Source organism: Silene latifolia, chromosome 2, assembly GCF_048544455.1.
Source record: "Silene latifolia isolate original U9 population chromosome 2, ASM4854445v1, whole genome shotgun sequence".
Lineage (NCBI taxonomy): Eukaryota > Viridiplantae > Streptophyta > Magnoliopsida > Caryophyllales > Caryophyllaceae > Silene > Silene latifolia.
The window spans coordinates 47878136-47903310 of NC_133527.1; the positions used below are offsets into that span (position 1 = coordinate 47878136).

The 25175-nt window shown below is 37.2% G+C and overlaps 1 protein-coding gene across 1 annotated transcript; it reads left to right on the top strand.

Moving 5' to 3' along the window:
• Positions 1–15724: 15724 nt before the first annotated feature.
• Positions 15725–24732, top strand: LOC141642702 (allantoinase). The gene is made up of 16 exons (XM_074451575.1): positions 15725–16053; positions 18104–18197; positions 18332–18452; positions 19318–19391; positions 19578–19654; positions 19845–19881; positions 19959–20044; positions 20185–20244; positions 20655–20800; positions 22490–22616; positions 22793–22948; positions 23253–23363; positions 23441–23551; positions 23730–23828; positions 24172–24320; positions 24443–24732. The coding sequence occupies exons 1-15, from the start codon at positions 15964–15966 to the stop codon at positions 24298–24300; spliced, it is 1518 nt and encodes a 505-aa protein (XP_074307676.1). The 5' UTR covers positions 15725–15963; the 3' UTR covers positions 24301–24320; positions 24443–24732.
• The last annotated feature ends 443 nt before the right edge of the window (positions 24733–25175 follow it).

Below are 25175 nucleotides of genomic sequence, written 5' to 3' on the forward strand. Positions count from 1 at the left end.
CTACACATAAACCCCCAAATCTCTAAATTAGGGTTTAACCAAATCAAAGGAAAGACAATAAAAAGGGTACATAGATCTTACCCTCGACGCAAGGAATTCAACGGTATAACCAACGACGCGAACTGACCTTCCAGACTCCGGGGATTGCTAATTATGCGATTAGAATGAAGAACTTGCTTGCTTTCTCTCTTAAACAGTAATTTAGGTTTTGCAAAAGTGATTTAGAATAATGACGACAAAGCTTATATACCTTAATCGCATAATTAACAAAACCCGAGAAAACTCCCCGTAAAACCGGCTACTCGATCGAGTACCCAAGGCTACTCGATCGAGTACCCCCTTACTCTATCGAGTACCTAAGGCTACTCGATAGAGTACCCCCTTACTCTATCGAGTACCTAAGGCTACTTGATAGAGTACCCCCTTACTCTATCGAGTACCTAAGGCTACTTGATGGAGTACCCCCTTACTCTATCGAGTACCTAAGGCTACTTGATAGAGTACCCTACAGGTCAGAAACTTTTCTAAAACGCAACTTACCCTTACTCGACAGAGTAAGGCCTACTCGATAGAGTACCCCAAGACTTATAAATACGGAGTATTACAGTTACCCTTTAGGTATGACCTAAGGGGATCAACTGATCACCACCGTTGCACGACAGTAATGTCAAACTCTAGTCAGCCAATCATTACCGATATGTGTGGACCAGTTGACAGTAAAATATTACTTCCCAATTGTATTCTTGAAATGAGACTTAAACATTTGATCATCATGATCGACAGTTGTGATCGCATTATTGTCGGAGGACACTCATTCCAACAACTTCGACATCATTGAGTGCTAAATTACATGTTCAGCGACTTTGTTAACTATCACATGCTAGGTTTAAAACGTTATTTGTTGCATTGCATGCATATAATCGACAACATATCAAGTACGAATAACTTCCCTAATCATTAGTAGAGGCCGCTATCGAGATGGGCGGGATTAGGTGTTCGATTAAAGAGCTTCCTAATACGTAACCTCACCCCTTACTCCAGATCTCTGTGAACATTCATGTTCATTGGCATCCACGAGAGTCATTCTAGACATCGAATGCTAAGGGTAACGAGTTCTTAGTGTTCATGTCACTACTTTGTGTCTTGACATGACACGAGGTATTCGAACGGTTCCAATATCCCATAAAAATTGATGGCGACCCCACAAATGCAAACGCTTGTTTCCCAAGCGACCACCGTGGGCCCCCCATTGTTCACACTTAACATCTTTTTACCGGTGGTTCATTAAGAATTTTAGCTCAGTTGTGGCACCAATCACTGAGTGTATGAGGAAATGAGATTTCCAATGGACTGAGGCTGTTCATCAGTCCTTGAGAAAATCAAGAAGTTGATGTGTGAGACTCCCATTCTAAAGTTGCCTGACTTTGAACAATTATTTGAAGTAGAATGTGATTCTAGTGGAGTTGGGGTAGGAGCTGTCCTGATCCAAGGCCAGAGACATGTGGCATACTTCAGTGAAAAGTTGAATGGAGCCAAGTTGAACTATTCAACTTATGACAAGGAGTTCTATGCAATCATAAGAGCCCTTACACACTGGAGTCACTACCTAAAACTTAGGCCATTTATGTTACATTCAGATCATGAGGCCCTAAAGTACATCAATGGCCAACACAAACTGAGCCATAGGCATGCTAAATGGGTGGAATTCCTACAAGCTTTCACCTTTTCAAGCAAATACAAGGAAGGAAAACAAAATGTGGTAGCTGATGCCCTATCCAGAAGGCACTCTTTGTTAGTTGTGATGAGTAACAAGGTCCTTGGGTTTGAGTTCATGAAAGAGATGTATAAAGAGGATCCTGATTTCTCCGAGGAATGGATCACTCATACAGAGGGAGGACCAGCTCAGGGAAAGAGATATCTACTGCAGGAAGGTTATCTGTTTCATGGTAACAAGTTGTGTGTACCAAGAGGATCCTACAGGGATTTGCTGATCAGGGAAGTTCATTCAGGAGGACTAGGGGGACATTTTGGGGTCCATAAAACCCTAGAGATCTTACAGGATCAATTTTACTAGCCAAGGATGATAGGAGATGTTCAAGCAGTCCTTAGAAGGTGCTCTACATGCCAGAAAGCCAAGAGCTCCTTCCAAGCAGGGCCATACACTCCACTGCCTGTCCCTGATAAACCTTGGGAAGATGTGAGCCTTGATTTCATTGTGGCCCTGCCTAGAACACAGAGAGGCAAGGACTCAATCATGGTGGTTGTGGATAGATTCAACAAGATGGCTCATTTTATATCCTGCAAGAAAACTGAGGATGCTGCCAGTGTTGCTGAGCTATATTTCAGGGAAGTTGTAAGGCTCCATAGGGTTCTTAAGACAATTGTATCAAACATGGATACTAAATTCATGAGCTACTTCTGGAAGACCATATGGAAGCTGCTGAAGACAAAGCTCTTATTCAGTACCTCCCACCACCCACAAACAGATGGCCAAACTGAGGTCACCAACAAAACTTTGGGGAGGATACTCTGGTGTCTAGTCAGCAAGACCTTGAAAGATTGGGATCTAAAGCTAGCTACAGCTGAATTTGCATTCAACAGAGCACCATCTATTACTACTAGTCACAGTCCTTTTGAGGTAGTCTATGGGATTAATTCACTTATGCCCTTGAACTTGTCTTCTGTCCCAAAGGGAGAGTTTAATACATATGCTAAAAGAACAGCTGAACAACTGCTGAAGTTACATGAGTCTGTGAAAAGGCAAATTGAAAAGTCCAATGAACTGTACAAAAAACAATACAAGAAGCCTAGAAAGAAGAAGGAATTTGAGGCAGGAGATCTGGTCTGGCTACAACTCGGGAAAGAAAGATTTCCCTCAAAAAGAAAGAACAAGCTTATGCCTAGGGCAGATGGACCATTTGAGGTCTTGGAAAGAATTGGTCCAAATGCTTACAGGATTGACCTGCCAGGGGACTATGGAGTTCATGGAACATTCAATGTGGGTTCTCATTCCATTCTATGAAGATTCTGAGCAGGAGGAGGATCTAGGCTTGAGGTCAAGCCCTGTTCAACCGGGGGGGTTGCAGCAGGAGTTGTTAGCCATGGTAACAATCTTTTAGAGGATGGCCAGGGACAAACCAAGCACACCCTTATCTTGCCAGGTACACCAGGCACAAACCAAGCCAACAACAGTCACAGCAACAACACCCAGGCATCACCAACTGTCAGTCTAAGTTCATCAGGTCATAAGTGCACGATTCAGGCTAGCCACCAGCTGCCACCTTGGCCAGCTGAATCTTTGTTCAACTAATCACAAATTAATCCTAAGGATCCAGGCTCAATTCCTAAAGCATTGCACAGAAAATCAGACTGAAAAGCTAGTTGCAGGAGGGTAATTCAGATAAAGAAAAGTTGCCATTTTTAGCCAAATAAGGGAAAAACTCTCAACAAAGAAACTCTTGGCCTATTTCAGCATTCGTCAAATAGAGCCTTGAGCCACAAATGGTGCCTAGACCAAAGCCATTTGACCTTCAACAACCAGCCAAAGAAATACAACAGCCAAGGACAGCCTGTCACTATCAACCTGCAGCTCTTTTGTTCTTGTTCAGTTTGCTTTAATTTCCTTTTGTATCCGTTGTAAAATAATTCTGCTACTCTTGTTTTCTTCCTAAGATTAATCCTGGCCCTTAGATGGAGATATCTAGGGTTTATTCGTACTGAAACTTCATAGGAGAGGCCTATATAAGGACCCTTCCTCAGTCTGTTTTACTCAGACTTTGATTAATGAAAAAAACCTTGAGATTTCTCTCAAAAATTGCAAATCTTATTAACTTTGTTAAGTCTTAGTTGTAAGTCAGACTTAATATCTTATTGTGCTTGCTTAGAAGGTGATTAAGGATCTGTGGTGTTACTTATAATAGGTATGTGCTTGCTTGAGCTGTTTTAGGTGCATTGTCTGTTTGTTTTGGGTTTGCTCTGTGCTTGCTTGAGTAAATTCATTCCAGGCTCCCCAAATTATTAAGTTTAACCTCAGTTCTTGCTTGAGGGTGAATTTGATAATTATATCCTGGTTTCTAGTCACAAAAAGAGTCATTTAATTTAGCTGAGAAAACTGACTTAGAATCAATCTCTGTCAGCCTGGTTTTCTAATTGTTAAAAATACTTAGAGTGTTTGTAAAATTCTGAATTTTGGCACAGTTTAAGTTTACCATATTAACTAAATTGTCACCAATTTTCAGAATTTTTCAAGTCCATTTACAATTTTTACAAAAATACTCAAGTTTATTGCATTCCCCGAGAATTGCTCATTTGTCTGTTTCAGGGTTTGTCCAAATTGTGTATGTCCCCATAGTTTACACTGCATTCCCACATTACCACATAGGCTACTACATGCATACACATTGGACACACACACTGGCACATAGACACTCTTATACATCTACCCTTTCACATTGGGGCCGAAATTCTGAGATGAGGGCGTCTTCTCACCCAAAAACGACATAAGGTGCTCCCAACACACATACACCAGGTTCATTTTAATTTGACACCCTACATTCATTTGGTTCATTGGTTCAGGTTCCAAAATTGTCGCTCTAATACCACTTTGTAACACCCCCATACACCAAGGTGCCTTACCAAGGACCGCCCCAGTGTATAAAGGTGCTACCATCTTAGTTTCCCGTGGTAGTAGATCAAATAAATAATAGAAGAAAATTTATTAAATAGCTTAAGACTTTACATCGTAGAACAGCGTGACAGGATACAACATGAATAACTATAAAGACTACTAAGTGTGGGTGACGGTGACATGTACTTCGGTAGCGTGATGACTCGATTCCCTTTCATGTCCCGCAAGCATCAAGACTAGCTGTACCTGCTAAGCCAACTGCTCACCATCCCCGAATGGATCACCATAGTTTTGAAAACACAATACGGGGTCAGTTCACTGAACAATCAAGATAAGACAAGGTAAGATAAAGATAAATATAAACAGCTATTACACAATCCACCTCCAACTCCCAATCACATCTCGTAACTGACTACACACTAAAATATGTAGCCGTGCTAATGGGGGACCACAGCCTTGCCCACTTAAGCCCCCGCTCATCAACAAGCGATAACCCTATTCATTAATGTGCACATTCCCTCCTGTGGCGGGTTCCACAAAGGGCGAAACTAGGGCGTGAAGTTACTCCCGCAAGTGACTCCACTCAGCCGAGGACGCACCTCGCGAACATCATCAACCATCTCAACACCAACATCAAACTCCAACCCAACAACAACAATTAATCACAATATAAATCGTACAAACAATTACAACACATATCTTAAATCAATTAAACAGTAAACCGAGTAGGGAAACCCTACCTTATCGCAAATCCGTGAAAGTGCATCAACAACTAGCCAAGCAAGACTCTGAGGCGAATCCTACAAGTAGTAATCATATCCTATTACTCGACCACCCAAAAACCTACTGAAAGACAACAACGAAACAACGACTTACCTTGAGACGCGGACCGAAGTCGGCAACGATGACATCCCGACTCGAAGACTCCAAGTGTAACACCCCCATTTATTTAAGGGCCTGGACTAGGACTCCTCAGATAAAGAAGGGTGTTACCATCTCGGAAACCCGAGGCAATAGATAACAAAGGAAAAATAAACAGTACTTTAAATAGAAAGTTATAAATGTTTACAACTCAAATGGAACATGTCTCAAAACTGAAAATAAGTCTGATAGCTAAACTGAAATAAAAATGGGCTAGCTCTAAGTCAGATGATCCATGCTCGCTCCCCGCCAGCTCAGTATGTCTCAACAACTCACAATCTGCTCCCAAGAAATGGATCATCACAAAGCGTACACGAATACACAAGGTCAACCGCAAGGTTGAGTAGGTAATACGATATAATAAAGAATGCAATGATATGATCCTCCAATCTCAACTCCATCACACACATCCTCGAACGCCCACCATACCGATCCCCGGCAGTTATATCAATCGACCGTCGTCGATATACCAGCTAAAGCCGAGGACACCAGGGCAAGTCTTGCAGAACCCGCCTGGGCCTTAATCGCAATAATCTCATCTCCTCCAACTCCAACTCCGATGCAAATGCAATGTATGAAACGTATGAAACAATAATGCTCAACAAGATAAATAAGATAATCAGATATGTCATATAATCACCGAACATGCCAACTCTTTATAATCGTAAGAACTCAATCAAGATATTCCCCTACCTCGCAGATCGCAGTCAAATAGTCGGTGCTCGCAATATTCCACAACAAACTCGCCCTCTCGATATATAGCAATAAGAATTTAATCCAGCAGCTCGGAAATACTCGACTCGGAAATCACCACCTAATATTAATAGCATACGATTACTAAACCGATAAGAAACTTAACCCATTTTATCAATTAATCATGCACCTAAACAAGACTCATCATAACTCAATAGAAACCTTAACTTATAAGGCAAATTCGACTTTTCTTATTTTCCAGAACCGGACAGACTTGCTATAAAATACATAACTAATTCTAGGAAAATTAAATCGATGCGAGGCCAATTGGGTTGGAACCATAACACTCTAATCTACAGTTCTTATCTCATATACTTTTCCCAAATCCAAACATATCGATGGTTTCCAGACTGATTTCCAAAGGCTGACATAATTCGTCGCATAAAAAGTAAAGACTCATAAAACGAGTTTGACAAATGATTTTTAAGTAAAACCAACGCCTAACTCATCTAAACTCTTTAAATTAAATATATGAAAAAGACCCAGCACCAATTCAACATCTAAATTATGTTTTAGAAGTAATCTTCTAGCCTCTACTGATTCGCGGACCTTTTAGATAGACGTTCACAAATAATTTATTCAGGAAAAACTACACGGTGAAATGCTACCAAATTTCACAGGCATAAACTAGGCTTGGAATAAATATGAGTCTCTTCTTTAACTTTTTGCATCCGACGAATTTAAGACAGGTAAAACACTCAAATAACACAGACCAACGAGTCTGTAAATTGCTGTAACTATTTTATTCATTTATCTCATACAATTTATAATCAAAACCCCCAAACCAATTTCTAGGGTTACAAAAATTATTCCAATACTACTATAATTATGCTAATAATTGAATAAAGAGGTAATAGGATAGTCTACTTACGAAATAGGATGAGAATAGGCTGAGAAATCGCCTCGCAATGCCTCACGAGTTCTTCACACACGGCTCCCTCTTCTCTCTTTTCTCTCTTTTCTCATGGTTAAAGTGAATATGGTGATAGGGAGATTAGGGTTTGGTTAGATGAGTTATACGTATAGAATAGGTGCTATTAAGACGATACGGGCCTAGCCTAGTTAGATTAATTAAAACCCGAGTCACATAGTTACCCGAGTCACAAATACACTACACGACCCAGCTGGTAACTCGGCCTAATATAATATCATATTAAAATACCGGGTATTACAGTCTACCCTCCTTAAAAGAAACTTCGTCCCGAAGTTTACCCTCTCCTACCAACCAACGCAAATGAATTATGAAACGCATATACAAAAGTATGTAAGGCACCCACCAAATTGATTATTAAACGCAGTATTACATTCCACCCTCCTTAAAATAAACTTCGTCCCCGAAGTTTAACCATAACAGAAACACATCATGAAATACTCCAACATAACCCACACAACGCATAACCAATATAGCCAAACTGAGAAATCACACATGAAGGTATAAAGATTTTACAATCCTACCCTCCTTAAACATGGTTACGTCCCCGTAACCTTCATTATTATAACAAAAGTTCTCAAACTACTGCTAACAACTGAATGAGGATAAAAGATTCGCAACTCACGCTCAAGTTAACTAATCCCTACTAAAGACAATCAATATACAAGCTCTCTCAAGGAAGCTATAGTACTGCTGCTACAGCACATCGCCACGGATCGGAGCAAAAGCCACGTTGAATAACTTAAGACATTTCAGTATTAATCTAGACACTCTTCATATCAATCAATACATGCAATAACATTCACAGGATCTGCTTGTCAATCTAATTTATACATTACTACTCAGGTTACAAAGATGAAGATGCCTAGGTGCTCACATATGGTTCATGTCAAATACATCGTTTCATCAAGGTTACTAAGCAAGATCACTAACGTAACATACCACGATAATCCTATCCGGCGTATTCTCGTGGCAGCATATTTTCCAAGAAATATTGGTAACATTTATTCATGTGAATAATCAAATTATGAATGGAACAATGCTTTACAAGGTTACCAGTAAAAATCATTAGTAATTATTCATTTCACTAATCATTGTAATCTCATACCTTAGAAACATAGGGAATCAATCAACATAAGAAAAGAATTAGGGTCAAAACTTAATAAATCAATTTATGAAAATTTGTAACCTAATAGGTCCATCGACTTTCCTTTACATAATCGTATGCATTTAGGTCAAGACACGAATCACCAATAAAATGAAGACAACCAGTTTTGCAGTACTTATCATCCTATAAATATTTTTAATCCTCATAACAAAGGGTTTGGAATTTATTCACGAATGACGAATGCACATTAATTGGCAAATTTTACAAACTTATTGGTCGAGTCAATCAAGCGAGTAAACAGCGATATTGGATAGTTAACATACAAGACTATCATACATATAATTTTGTTCTTGGTGTTAAATATATTTAAACTGCACCCAACACAATGACATAAAAGATTAAATGTATTTAACTACACCAATTTTACAAATATTCATTACATATCATGCTAATATCAACATACCATGTTAACACATAACTCACTTAAATCACCACATTACATTTCCCGTTTTGACATTCTTAACTAACCACAACCCACCAATTCACTACATGAACGAACAACATGACTAAATTAACCCACTATTTGTGACTCCGTTCTAGCTTCATTCCTCCAGACTAGCAAATATCAAGAAACCATACAACCGCATTAATCGGCCGAAATCTCATTCCGAATTTATACTCACACGACAAAATTTAACTTCATTTTCAAAACTTTTACTTTCATACTGGACGGTGAATAACTTTCTTATCATAAATCTTATAACAGAGCCGTCCATAGAATCCATTTACGGCTTACTACGAAACTCAAAATCAGATAAACTTAATTAAATTCCTTCAAACAATACAAGCTTAGGTGTCGACTCATATTTCATAATTTACAGGTTCATCTTATTCATTTCAGTCCTATCTTTACTAATGAACGACTATTACCTCAACATCAGGATTTTAGTTGCACTTCTTTACTCAGTTATATTCACGGCTAACACGACTACAACATTTAATCGGAGACCTTTTAGATAGTACACATTCCCTGGTGACGTCTCATCAAGGCATACGATTCGTACCATAATGTAAAGCAAGTAACTACAAATTAACTGTGTTCAATCAAAATTTTACCTCTTTATTACAGATCTATTTAACACAGGTTGCATGGTCACACACAAGTATAAGTACCAACTCAATCACATGTTAAATTTTAAAACGATTTATCACGTCATAAGAACTAGACAAGAGTCTAACCATATAGTCAATATAAGAAGATTATTAGTTTAGATCGGCGGCACATTATAAAATTCCCAGTTAAACTCCTTACGGAACCATCGACTGTGCGTCATGAGTAATTAACTTAATAATGTAGAAGTCAAACAACTGAAATTCCAATTGAGTATTAATAGTTATATTACACATACTTGCTTAATACAACTTAGTTCTTTGTTGCTTCACGGTATCTTATAATGATCACAATTATCAATTCGAAACATGGTATACTATTGGTATACAAATTAATCAGTTTGACTCGTGACTCACGGTTTGCTCTTCTCTACACTCTATTTTCACTGTCCATGTCAAACATTTTATCAAATAAATCCAAGATTAACATTCCTCATTACTTCATATAAATTTATAACCAACCAAGTCGCTTTAACATCCACATCACAATTGACAAGTTTCGAGGTCTCTAAACTAGTTAAACATCCTTAATATACACAAAATGAAGTTATCTCTCGGGATTAATTATGCATACTCATATTTAATAATCACACCAATCAGAATAGCTACTACCTTTAGACCAGAACCCAACACCTTGAGCCAACAAACATCCAAACATTTTTCATCATTTCAAATATCAAGCTTTATTCTTAAACTCAAAATTCATTATTAGGTGATATCTAATCCTTCTTTACCGGAACTATCCCGCATTTAATGTGCCACATCTTAAGCATACAATTTAAATAATATATTAACAACGAAACATCACACATTCACTCAATCCTACACCATATGCCAATTCATGTCCTCCTTAAAACATGGTTACATCACATAATTCATATTTGATTAAACTTTTATATGAACTCACATAACTTACAATTTCAACAATCAAACATCATGCAACAACTTTCAAAATTCATAACTAAATAACCGCTTAGCTATTTCGCGAGCTATTATCGTTTTTAGGAAATATAATGAATTAACTAATCATAGGAAAGAGAATCAATTGCAAAGCTTAAGGAATTTATTTATAACAAATTTTACAACTCAGTTGGTCCAAACAAGTATGTGACAGCAATTGGTCCAAAACTTGGGTCAGTTTGCAAAACTTACCATTTAATATAGAGACATCAAGAATTTTCGTGGCTTATCAATTTGAAAACATATGCGAATCTTCTGATCGATGGAGTTGGAATTATGCAAAAATTATTAATACAATTTAAATGAGGATTTTTACAAAATCGTTGATCAAAACATCATTGCACAGGAACTTCCTGACCATAGCCAACTAAAATATTTATTACTCCTAATCCGTATATCCTATAAGCATGAAACCAACACCAAATGAACACTAACTCACGAGGCTATCTCTCATAAAATTTTCATCCATAGGCAATAAACAGAAAAGAAATGGCAGTAAGGTCAATTAAAGAGTAAAATCAAACAAAACGAGTTTCAGCACTAGGTCATTCTTTACTATGTTACAAGCTCTTATGAACATACTATGTATACTAACCCATCCCAACTTAAATCTCGCACTTTGTACTTACGTAAACATCTATCCCATAGAATTCCTTCGCATCTCGATCTACTCCTTACATCTAAATCACGATTGCTATGACTAGAAACATGCAATTCAATAGTGTTTCTGATTACTATCACAATACTATACTAGCATGGCTTCGGGATCACATAACCGCATATCGCTAGACATAATAGCACTATAAACACGTCATTCAACATCCATCCAGATAAATATCATCAATTCGCAATTATTTTCACGCTCACGATTACCACAATCCAACACTTCATTGATTATCAACCTGAACACGAAAATTTATTTCTCATCTCCACAACATCATATGATCACGTCATCATTCATACAAAATACTTACCGTAACGTTGTCCTGCAGAATGGTTAGAGTATATGGGTCTCAAGGTATACATCAACTCGATTATATCCAAGGTTTTCCTTCTAACTACCCCCATTCACTCAATTTATCTCGGGTTACCTGGTTCAAAACTGAGAGGGCAAAAGAGCACGCATTAAGGGCGCCTTCTTAACCGCACTGTGAGCTCCTAACAGTTTATTCCCAGAGGTTCATTTTATTTAGACACATCCTACGTTCATTGGGTTCATTGGTTTAGGCCTCGAGGATCGTTCGCTCGATATAACTTTGTAACACCCCCATTTATTTAAGGGCCTGGACTAGGACTCCTCGGATAAAGAAGGGTGTTACCATCTCGAAACCCGAGGCAAGAGATAACAAAGGAAAAATAAACAATACTTTAAATAGAAAGTTATAAATGTTTACAACTCAAATGGAACATGTCTCAAAACCGAAAATAAGTCTCGATAGCTAAACCGAAATAAAAATGGCTAGCTCTAAGTCGGGTGATCCATGCTCGCTCCCCGCGCCATCCAGTATGTCTCAACAACCCGTCAAATCTCGCTCCCAAAAATGGATCATCACAGGCGTACACGAATACACATGGTCAACCGCGAGGTTGAGTAGGTAATACGATATAATAAAGAATGCAATGATATGATCCTCCAATCTCAACTCCATCACACACATCCCCGAACGCCCAAACCATACCGATCCCCGGCAGACTATATCAATCGACCGTCGTCGATATACCAGCTAAAGGCGAGGACATCGGGCAAGTCCCGCAGAACCCGCCTGGGCCTTAATCGCAATAATCTCATCTCCTCCAACTCCAACTCCGATGCAAATGCAATGTATGAAACGTATGAAACAATAATGCTCAACAAGATAAATAAGATAATCAGATATGTCATATAATCACCGAACATGCCAACTCTTTATAATCGTAAGAACTCAATCAGTGTATTCCCTACCTCGATCGCAGTCAAATAGTCGGTGCTCGAATATTCCACAACAAACTCGCCCTCTCGATATATAGCAATAAGAATTTAATCCAAAGACTCGTAAATACTCGACTTTAAATCACCACCTAATATTAATAGCATACGATTACTAAACCGACAAGAAACTTAACCCATTTTATCAATTAATCATGCACCTAAACAAGACTCATCATAACTCAATAGAAACCTTAACTTATAGGGCAAATTCGACTTTTCTTATTTTCCAGAACCGGACAGACTTGCTATAAAATACATAACTAATTCTAGGAAAATTAAATCGATGCGAGGCCAATTGGGTTGGAACCATAACACTCTAATCTACAGTTCTTATCTCATATACTTTTCCCAAATCCAAACATATCGATGGTTTCCAGACTGATTTCCAAAGGCTGACATAATTCGTCGCATAAAAAGTAAAGACTCATAAAACGAGTTTGACAAATGATTTTTAAGTAAAACCAACGCCTAACTCATCTAAACTCTTTAAATTAAATATATGAAAAATACCCAGCACCAATTCAATATCTAAATTATGTTTTAGAAGTAATCTTCTAGCCTCTACTGATTCGCGGAATTTTTAGATAGACGTTCACAAATAATTTATTCAGGAAAAACTACACGGTGAAATGCTACCAAATTTCACAGGCATAAACTAGGCTTGGAATAAATATGAGTCTCTTCTTTAACTTTTTTGCATCCTACGACTTTAAGACAGGTAAAACACTCAAATAACACAGACCAACGAGTCTGTAAATTGCTGTAACTATTTTATTCATTTATCTCATACAATTTATAATCAAAACCCCCAAACCAATTTCTAGGGTTACGAAACCTATTCCAATACTACTATAATTATGCTAATAATTGAATAAAGAGGTAATAGGATAGTCTACTTACGAAATAGGATGAGAATAGGCTGAGAAATCGCCTCGCAATGCCTCACGAGTTCTTCACACACTGCTCCCTCTTCTCTCTTTTCTCTCTTTTCTCATGGTTAAAGTGAATATGGTGATAGGGAGATTAGGGTTTGGTTAGATGAGTTATACGTATAGAATAGGTGCTATTAAGACGATACGGGCCTAGCCTAGTTAGATTAATTAAAACCCGAGTCACATAGTTACCCGAGTCACAAATACACTACACGACCCAGCTGGTAACTCGGCCTAATATAATATCATATTAAAATACCGGGTATTACAGTCTACCCTCCTTAAAAGAAACTTCGTCCCGAAGTTTACCCTCTCCTACCAACCAATGCAAACGAATTATGAAACGCATATACAAAAGTATGTAAGGCACCCACCAAATTGAATATTAAACGCAGTATTACACCAAGCATGATCCCCCCCCCCCCCTCCCCTTTTCTTGGGTTAGTGTCTAGGCTAGATGAGAGAGTATAGAGAGGTGGGTGATAGGTAGGAGAGAGAGATTAGGGTTAGAAATATAAGGAACCGTCGAAAAATGAAATAAGGTTTACGATCTCGCGTTTTATAATAACGCGTTAACAGACGCACTACTCGGTCGAGTATATTCATACTCGGCCGAGTAGGCCATGCTCGGTCGAGTGTTACCACTACTCGGCCGAGTAACCCCTGCTAGGTCTAGTAAACAGATACGCAGGTCTCTTATTTTCTCTCATATTCATTGTTACGGGTCTGTTAGGTCAAAAGGTCGGTCAACGAGTCCTTAAACAGGGCGGGTATTACAGATTATTGTGATGTAAATAATAATGAACATAAAGAAGGAGATTGACACAAGGGATTTGGTGACGCGGAAAACCCAATGTGGGAAACGACCGCAGAAAGGAGACAGCATCCTTCTAAGATTTCACTAGCAATAATGTGCAATACAGGTCATGAGTACAAGAGATTTTGACGGCAAGATTGTTAGTATTATGCGTGAGGCTTTATGTGTATGAATGATTGAATACCTTCTTCTCCTCTTCATCTTATATAAGACTAAATCCTAGTAGAGTTTAGTTTGCTTACTTCTTAAGATAGTTGTAGTGGGCTTGCATGCTGCTTCCCTTAACCAGCTACTCGTGACCCATGATCCACCTCCCTCTCGTGTTGGGCTTATGTACTTATGGACTCCTTTTGCGTAATTCTTGAGCTACCCGACTCACCTTGCTGCTTAGCCTAATTACTCTCCACGGCCCAGTATGTAAGATTTGGCCCAAACAGCTTGTACAATTTAATTCAAATGCGCCCGTAATTCTCACTGGTAAAAAAAAACGTAGTTGCTCATTCATGGACGGGTTTTACTTTTTCATGTACTTTTTTTCATTATTTTTCCATAGTATGTCATTTGCCTAATTTCTCTAATTCTCTCCCTCACAAAATTAATCAAATAAACAAAATTATTCAAATCCGTCAAATTACACAATTAAGAATGCTAATTCTTATATCGATCAGGTAATAATTCTAATTCTTAATTTTATTAATTATATTAGGGCTTATTTACACTAATTAGATTAGGGTTCGCATCAATCAAGTAATTAAACTCGCTGAACAACGAAACCAACTCTAATAATTATTCTAGCACATAGGCACAACAAATAGCCCGAAACCAACAGTAATTAAACTTGCAGGATTTGTGAACATGAGCAATCAAATCGCAATAAGTCACAAAAATAGTACATGAATTACGTTGATTACGTTTCCGAATTTTTCATTTTGTTTTTTCTTTTTTTTTTTTTGATAAATGTATTGTATTTATTTTAGTAATTTTTACTATTTTTTTTTATTTCAGGACTCGGAGTCGGGTGGTGGATGGTGGCTGACGGGTGGTGGTTCGATGGTGGTAGTTAGAGTGAGAAAAGAGTAAAGGAAGAAGAGAGAGATAGAGATTGAAAGAAGGGTATTAAAGTGAAATCATTAAATTAAAGGGGTATTATGATCATTTACGTCCATAAATGAGTAAAACTCGTACATAAATGAGCACCAAAAAAAAAAAAAAAAAAAAAAAGGTTAACAATAAAAGTAAGACGAAATATCCGCAATGTTCTAGTATCTAGTTGCGAGTTGCGAGTTGCGAGAATGCAAGTGTGGGAGAAGTGAGAAAGTGGGATAGAATCCAGTGGCAATGCCAACCCGATCCCCACCCAAGAAAACGCATCTTAGACTAAAGTCGGAAGAATCGTGAGGCATTGATAAAGACGAGATGCATACAAAAAAAGGCAAGAAGTCAAAATGAGCGGATGTAACGCATCTGATTGGTCCCTTTTATGTAAGGATTCTCTGATTCCTATTATTCCAATGATTCTGGTGCAGATACTCCTCACCCCACCCACCCCACTCTCTCTCTCTCTCTCTCTTTATTCCTCCATAATAATAAAAATTAAAAAATAAAATAAAGAACAAGTGGTGATATGCGTATTGCGTAGGACTATTTAATTTAATTATCATTAGTTTTGAATTAATCTATTCAATTGAATTGTGTAGATTCATTCATTCATTCATAATAGAATAGAATAGAATAACCAGATAAAGATCTAGAGAGGGTTAGAGAGGGAGAGAGTGATGGAGTTGCAGAAAAAGAATGTAATAATATCTATACTCCTTCCTATCATCGCTGCCTTTCTTCTCTTCTTTCTCAAAAACTCTCTCAAGGTATTTTCCGTTTCTTCTTTTTCTTTTGTATACCCGATCCATATTATTTCCATGCATAATTTGGGTTTGGTCACATTAGATTATTACTATTTCCATCGTTTCTACAGTATCATTTTTTTACCTCTGATTACTCTTGTAAAAGAGACGTATATAGTTGATAAAAATACAAATGTGAAAAATACACACTTATACGAGGTTCTAAAAATTTAGATTTGATATATTAATATAAAAGTCAATAATAATCTGAAACCCGTTTCAGTTATGAGTTTGTGGCTTTGTGGTATACTTGAGAGTTTTGATATTTTATTGCACATAATTTTACAAGTCTAACCAATTCGATAAAACAAGGAATACTCATCTCATCAAGCGTCAATCACCGATGCGTTTGTTTAAATATCTTTCAAGTTAAGTAGTGAAATTATTTTATCTAAGCTGCCTTATTAAAATAACATATTCTCAGTATAAGTGAAACTGTTTTTTTGGGTGCTAAATCCTTAAATCAGTATGGTACAAGTGAGATGTACGATTTACACGATGAGATGTACCAATCCTTAGTTGGCGCAGTGGTAGCATGGGGCTGCGCTTGGTAGGGAGGTCTGCGGATCGATCCCCCACAACTGCGATTGGGAGGGGTTTAAATACCGTAATCCTTGGACACGCTCGAAATCCGGATTAGTCGGCCCAATGTGGTTTGGATTACCGGATGGTTTAGACCAAAAAAAAAATTTACGCGATGAGATCGTTCTATGGAGTAAAAAAAAAAAAAAAAAAAAAAAGTGTAAATTATTAGTTGAAACAGAGGGTTAGATTGGTTTTGCCTTGGATCAAGGTTACTAGTTTACTATGCAATATTTCCATGAAAATGGAACATAAACTAACTAATTATTACTAGTATTGTTTTTTTTTCTTCGAATGCCGGAAGTGTAGTTAAGTAATTAAGTAGGTGTTGTTTTCCATGAAAAAAAAAACAAGAAAATTACCCTCAACAAACTAGTGAAGAGTGTTGAGTGTAGACGTCTGTCTAGTTAGCCAAGTTCCAAACGTCTCTCTTTCACTTTAGTTGTCAACCTTGACTTGCTTCTCCACTATTTTACAGTAATTTATAAGCATAAAGTTTCCAAACATAATAATTAAAATGAATTTTTAAATAAGATATGTTGAACATAGTGAGCTTAATGTTATGACGAGTATTACCAACCTTATCTTTTCTATCTTCTCCTCTTAATTATACCATATGCTTCAAATAATAAAATTGTGTTGAGGTCTCTTTTCATATATGTGGAGATATTGTCCTACATTGGTTGAAAAAGTAGCGAAGAGATTACTTTATAAGTAATTGTGCTACTCCTTCTGTCTCCATTTGGTTTTGGTTTTAGGATATAACATCACATATTTGTGGGCTGGTCTCTTACATGTATTTATATAAATCCGGCGCGAATGACTCAATAAATTGAATGCCATTTTATATTCTACTTACATTTTGCTTAGTTATTTATCAAAAATGCTCTTACTTCCGATATTCTTATTCACTTAATGTACGCTATGTGGTGTACCTACAAAAACATCAGTAACCCAATATCTCAATGAATATCTCAATGACCCCCCCAAATTGAAGGGGGTTCGGATATAGGAGCCTTACCCTTGGGTTATAAACAATACAAAGAAGTTATTTCCAAATGAACGAATATGAAAATTGCGTCAAAACTACATTAAAGGATGAGTACTAAACAACAGATAGAAGTACAGTATTGTACTGAGCCATTTTTAATTTATTCCGTGGGAATCAAAGTTTAATTAGTTTTTGACTCCATTAAAAAAGTTTACCAAATTTTTCTTCAACGTTTTTATGTTGCCAGAAAAAAGTTGTTTAATTATATTTGAGTCTTTGTTTGTTCATCATTGATTTTATGTGATTAATTTGACTAATATTAGAATACGTTTGTACAAATCATAGCAAAAAGGCAGAGGGTATTTGCTTAAAACAAATCTTGTTTGACTCCCTAACTCTTAACTTGAGGTTTTCTTCCTTGTACGTTGTATGTTGTTTTAGGCATCTTCATCAGGCTGCAGCCTTGTTGATAACAACCATTATTGGATATCCAGCAAGCGGATTGTTACACCAAATGGCATTATTTCTGGTGCAAGTAAGTTTAAGTCCATGTATAATGTTTGTAATAATTGTGTCAGCTAAATAACCAAATTTCTGGAAAATGGAAAACCGCTTCTTTCTGCATAACTACCAAATTAATGTAATTTCCTGAATGTGGGATACAAACAGTCGAGATAAACGATGGCAAAGTTATAAGTATTGTTAAAGATGAACAATGGCGTGGAATAACAAAGGGAGATCAAATAGTCGACTTTGGTGAGGCCGTTGTCATGCCTGGCCTTATTGATGTGTAAGAACAACTCACTTACACTTACTCATCATCGTAAATTGAACCACCATTTTCATGCTTGATGTATATATATGCACTTCAGCTGTAGTGGAGCCATAAAATGGATGCCGGGAAAACATAAGGTTAACATGGAAAAAAAAAAATATGAATATACTGTGATTCCAATTGATCAGAATATGTAATTATTCGAAGACATTTTAGTTGTAATATAGAAACGCGGACATTTTAGTTGTCCGTTCTGTCAATACGCTGTGCACTTTGATAATAACTGAGAAGTTTGGGGATTGCATCATGTGTATTTTCTTAGGGTCCGTTTGGATACAATTTTAGGAGGGAAAGGGAGGGGAGGGGGAGTGAGGGGAGGTGAAGGGAGGGGAGAGAAGGGGAGGGCAAATGGAATGTGAGTGTTTGGATAACAAAAATTATGAAGGGAAATGGAAGGGGAGGAAGGAGGGAGATGAAGAATGGATGGAGGATTGAAGGATGGTGGTGGTATAATTAGAGTCCAAATAATGTTTTCTTTCCAAATCTTGCCACCCTTGGAAAGATTATAATTTGTTCTATAGGAGGGAAAATAAGTCCTCTCATTTCTCTCCCCTTCCATTTCCTTTCTCCCATATTTTTTATCCAAACAAAGGAAATTAAATCCCTCCCTTTCCCTCCCCTCCCCTTCTCTCCAATTCCTTCAATCCAAACGACCCTTAGGTGTGACGAAAAACTAGTTTTACAAGCAAAGTACTTTAAGGAATGAATACGACTGAAAGTCTCTTCAATCACAGGAGAGTATTCATATGTCATAGCACCCTGCTATTGTCAACATAATGTAGCATCAATGAAATTCTTATTTATTGTTTTTTGTGTGCAGGCACGCACATTTAGATGATCCAGGGAGAGACGATTGGGAAGGATTCCCTTCAGGAACTAAAGCTGCTGCTGCTGGTACTTCCCTTTTCGATTGCTTGTCCATATCTTTCAATTTGGATGGAAAATGATATATACAGATACCACAAGACATTTGCCATTAGGCCTAGATAGTACTATAACTAAATTTTGAACATCATGTTATTCTGTACTTGCTTGCTATTTCTCGTTTCATTAAATCTAATCTAAATGAGGTTATGACAGGTGGAATAACAACCCTAATAGACATGCCTTTGAACAGTGAGCCTTCAACTGTGTCTGTGCAAACGCTCGACCTTAAGGTACCAATGACTGACTCCCCTATTTTACTCTAGTTCCATTTCAGTCAATTAGCCATTCGGGTAAGGAGGGAAAAGTCAAATGAGTCTAACAGTGTGAAATGGAGGGAGCGTTAGTTTTTATTTCTTGTGCTTGTGATAATGTGACCATATCTAGATTTCATTTTGACCTCCGTCAATGTCTTTTCAACAGATCAAGGCTGCAAAGAATCGAATCTATGTCGATGTTGGTAAGCTCCATGCCCCAAAGCCTTTATATTTTTCTCAGATGTTGGAAGTGAATATTTCTAACTGGGGTTACTGTCAGGTTTTTGGGGTGGTCTAGTTCCTGAAAATGCTTTCAATGCAACTGCTTTAGAGAACTTCCTTAGAGCAGGTGTCCTTGGCTTAAAGGTAATTAGCTCATACCAATCATCAGGTGCAGCTTAACAAATAGAGGAATCATGCCATTGTGTCCAAATTTAAGTACTTTTATCAGATTATCAAAGTGTGATAAATTGCACTGACTTATACCTCACTTTATCTTTCAACAGTCTTTCATGTGCCCGTCAGGAATCAATGACTTCCCCATGACAAACATAAGTCATATTAAGGTAATTTATATTCTTAGTAAGTTATCGATAACTCATTATTTCTGTCTTAAATAGAGCCAAGACTTTGTTATTCTTCAGTTTTGTAATAGGATAGGAAAAAACAAACAAAATGATTTACTAAACTGTTGTGCTTCTTAAGTGGTGAACTACAATCGGTGGACGTAGTTCTCAATATGGTCGTCTTGAAACAACTTCACAGTGTTTTCATAATTGGGTCAAGAATGATGCAAGACTTCTAGTAGATGTTTTGTTGTTTTCTTGCTTTGCATCTCTAGAAAACATTTTACATTTTTCTGGAATTCAATTTGGAACCTTTGAACACTGGTTTTGTCCTTTGTACTTCTTATTCATTATACATTAGAATATTTTATAATTCCTGCCATCTAACTAAGAATCTGCTGGTTTTGAAGGAGGGACTATCGGTATTGGCTAAATTCAAAAGACCCTTGTTAGTTCATGCTGAAGTTCAGGAAAAACTTGTAGAAGATTCTGTAGATAACAATGACGGTGACGTTAAGTTATATTCGACTTACCTCAAGACTAGACCTCCTTCAATGTGAGTTGTATCTTGCCTTATTTCAGCAAAGTTATTAAAGATTATTGGAAGCCTACATCAGTTATATAATCGTTTCGATTTCTAATTTGAGACATTCTTAGCTATGAGATGTGATACTTCCTGATGTTATTAAACTACTTCTGTTGTTTTCATGTTACCTTTGTAGTTTGTACCACTAATCATGTTCTTTCTTAGTAAATTTCCTGCTATTGGTACACTATTATCATCTTCAATTCTTCATTACCCACTGTTTCTCATAATTAAGAAAGGTGAGAAGGTAAAAGTAAAACAACCTAACAACAATACTATTTTCCATTGGGTTTGTAAAAGTAGCAGCAATTTTTTTTCTGATAATCTTGGGAATACTCTTTTTGTAGATTAATTCTATAACCTAGTTCCTACTTTGCCTTCAGGTAAAACCAAAATACACTTCAAAAACCTCCAATTGTCCTCTACAACTTGTTTTGGTTATTGAGAATGTCGGGATGAGGTTGAGGCCTCTAGATAAGGAACTGTGAGTATGGCAGGTGAGAGTCAAGAGCAGGCTGTGAGTTATCTGGGAAAATTTAATATAGGAAGTATGGTGACTGGCAATGGAGCTGGAGGGTGAAGTATTAGGAGTGGTGATTCAGCTACCTTAATTGCTTGCTTCATGTTAAAATTTCTGAGTTTGGGAAATTGTAGTTGTTAGTTGTAATTTTAGATGTTTTCAGGGTTACAGTTTAATGTGGTTGATTTAGTAGGGGCGTATGATTGTTCTCAGTCTTATGACAGGATAACTAGAAATTTGTACAGTTGTAGTCACTGGCAACATTTTCTAAGGATGTAGATGTATTTTTTGTTGAGCTCTAAGGCCTACGCAGACCTTGTTGATAGGAGTACTCCTTGTTCTATAATTAGTTCGACGCACCTGTGTACTTTTATTGTATCGTAGTTATCTATCAGCCAATTAAAAATATAAATTTTTATATTTCACGGAAATTTCTTGAAGATCTCTCAGGAACAGGCTGGCCACTTGTAAATTGGCAAGATTTAACGCTTTTAGGCCTTCCCTGACCCACAAATACTATCCTACAACTAGTTGTATAATAGCTATGTACAACCGCGTCAAAGTTATCGAGCTCTCACACAAAGTTGTTGAGTTATTTTAGAAGTTATTGAGCTATTTTACGAAGTTATTGAGCTCAATAATTTTTCTGTTAAGTTCAACAACTTTGTATCATAACTCGATAATTTTGTTAATAGAGCTCGATAACTTTGTAACAAAGGACCACAACACTGAATAAGTTGTATATACAACCGGTTGTATAATACATTAACTGTGACCCACACCCCACTTTAGGATGATGCTAACTTGGTTTATATTATCTAGTAGCATTTGCGGTCCTTTGATGCAGTTCTCGACGCAATTTCCATCTTGGGTCATTCGGAAACAGCCTCTTTGTGTTGCTAACACAAGGGTAAGGCTGCGTACATCCGACCCCCCCTTACCCCGCAATTTGCGGGAGCCATTGAGGCACTGGGGTAATGTTGTTGTTGAATCTTTTGTGTAGATTCCCTTTATTAGCCATAAAGTTAGTGAGATCAACCTACTTGTTTTTGTGTATGGTAATTGGCAAAGCTCTCTTATAGAAGAGTGTCTGTTCTGTCTTTCCTGTCTCCTGAGACACCTCGTATTTCATATGCCAGGGAGCAAGCAGCAATTACAGATCTCTTGACAGTCAGTGAAGACACAAGAGTTGGTGGTCCTTCAGAAGGCGCTCATCTTCACGTTGTTCACCTCTCTGATGCTGGAATTTCTTTAGATCTTTTAAAGGTATTATGTTTGTCCCACTAGATCTTTTAAAGGTTAGCCCTTTAATATAAGTCAATAAACCACATTATTCAAAACTTTCAATTACCGGAAAATATTAATACAAGTGACTAAGTGAGACTAATTTGTCTTCTCCTTCTGGCAGCATCATATCAACTTCCATTTTTATTTTTTTTCAGAAAGCCAAGGCCAGAGGTGACAGCCTAACTGTAGAAACATGTCCACATTACCTTTCATTTTCTGCTGAAGAGATCCCATATGGAGACACGCGGTTTAAGTGTGCTCCACCTATCCGTGATGGTGAAAACAAAGATAAACTATGGGAAGCATTGAAGGTATCCATAATCTGTCCCAAAATGCAAAATGCAAAATGCAAAATGCAAAATCAAAACCAGAATCTTCACTTCGTTAATTCTGAGGTTGAAATTGTTTCCATGGTGCGGGCTTTGGTGTAGTATAATTAAATCTCACTTGTATTAGAAACGACAGTAGAGCAATTTGTTTAGATTAAATTTGACTGTTACAAGTACTATATTTTAGGTCACCAAACTGGAAACAGTAAACGAAGTATACCCTGGATTACGAGGAGATATGTCTACTGGCTAGATCTGGTTTTTTGATTGTGGTGTTGGTTTTCAGGTTAATGATGTGGACATGTTGAGTTCTGACCATTCGCCTTCACTTCCATCGCTCAAGCTTCTAGAGCAGGGCAACTTCTTGAAAGCCTGGGGTGGTATATCGTCTTTGCAGGTTTGTCCTTATAAATTGATTCTTGACTCTTTAGCACTTCTTTTCCTTATGTATCTCATAAGCATGAAAATGCGCAGTATGTACTTTCTGCAACATGGACTTCTGGTCGCGAATATGGTGTTACTTTTGAACAAATCACGTCTTGGTGGAGCGAGAGACCAGCCAAACTTGCTGGCCAACATCTCAAGGTACGCAACTATGCATGATGTAGTGTCAGACTTGGTCATTTCAAGTGTCTATATGTTTTGGCTTAGTAAATTTCGTTTCAAAGTGACATACTTGTGGCTCTGTTCAAGTGTTGAGTATTAGTATTATTTTATGAACTGATTAGATATGTTCTTAACTTGAGGGTTTGCATATATACAGGGGGCCATTGCAGTTGGAAATTACGCGGACATAGTCGCATGGGAACCTGAAACCGAGTTCCACCTTGATGATAATCATCCTTCATATGCCAAACATCCAGTATGCAATACAATATTACACCTGATTTATTAACATTTTTCATAAAAATAGTCAGTTATTAGTTCCAACATAAGTCCCTATAATTTTAATTATGGGTTTCTCGAAACATGCTCTTTTGTGTGCTCAACATTGCTTTGAGGTTGCATACAAATGATCCCTACGACCCTACCCCACCATAGTCGAGAGTTCAACTCTCATCTTAACAGGAAAGTTCATTCCCGGTTTAATGAAATTCTAAACCCTTCACCATAGGCGGGTAATTGGTGATTTCTTCTTTTCCCATCATTTGACTAATTCAAGTTTTTTTTTTTTTTTTTTTTATTGAATCATTCATTCATTGTAGAGTATATCGGCCTACATGGGACGAAAGTTATCCGGAAAGGTATTAGCAACATTTGTCAGGGGAAACCTTGTATATAGAGAAGGAAAGCATGCTCCTGCTGCCTGTGGCACCACAATCCTTGCTCAATAGCTACTGTAAATAGATTTAAGGTAACAATTGAGTTACTCTGGATTTACGTCATCTTCACTAATTATGTTTTAATTGTCCCTGCTGCTAGGTTCAATACTACCTACACAATCTAAATACTTGACTCTTGTTATTTTTTGATCAGGTGACGTCAAAAGACACGATCACATAGCGTAGACAGATGATTGGCTAAATTGCTGGTATAGTATTGCTATGTACAGGATCATCCTCGAACATTAATTCTTGGAGATTTAGTATTGAAGTTTCTGCTAATTTTCTTTGGCGTTTTAATAATAAGGCCTAGTTAAATAGAACAAGGTAACAACTAGTTGCCTTCAATTCTCTTTTTAAACCATTCTATACTTATATGTGATATTACTGGGAAACGATTATGCGCATTCATAAGCTACTTACCAAATACGGTAGTTCTACAAAGCCAAGCTGTAATGCCCAAATCTACCTATACTCTATTTCTTTTCGAGTCATAACATACTTTTTTTTTTTTTTTTTTTTTTCGTGACGATTCATGACATACTTTATACTCATCTTCTTATCATACGTGATATGCGCCAAAAGAAAGCTAACATATCTATCTTTTTACAACAAAAAATTAGTGCAATCCACAAGTCTTTTTAAAAAGGGGGTGGAGTTATGCTAAAATATACAAGAGCAACTTACCAAACATATGAAATTTTAACCGTTATATTCCCCTGAGATAATAAAAAATGCTCCGTAATAAAGAAATTCAATATTCTATATAGAAACCCAATAATACGTCACACTTTCTTCTTTAGCAACAGCAACAACAACAACTACATCATCATCAACAACAAAGCCTTGGTCCCAACATGATTTGGGGTCCAATTCATAGATTATAT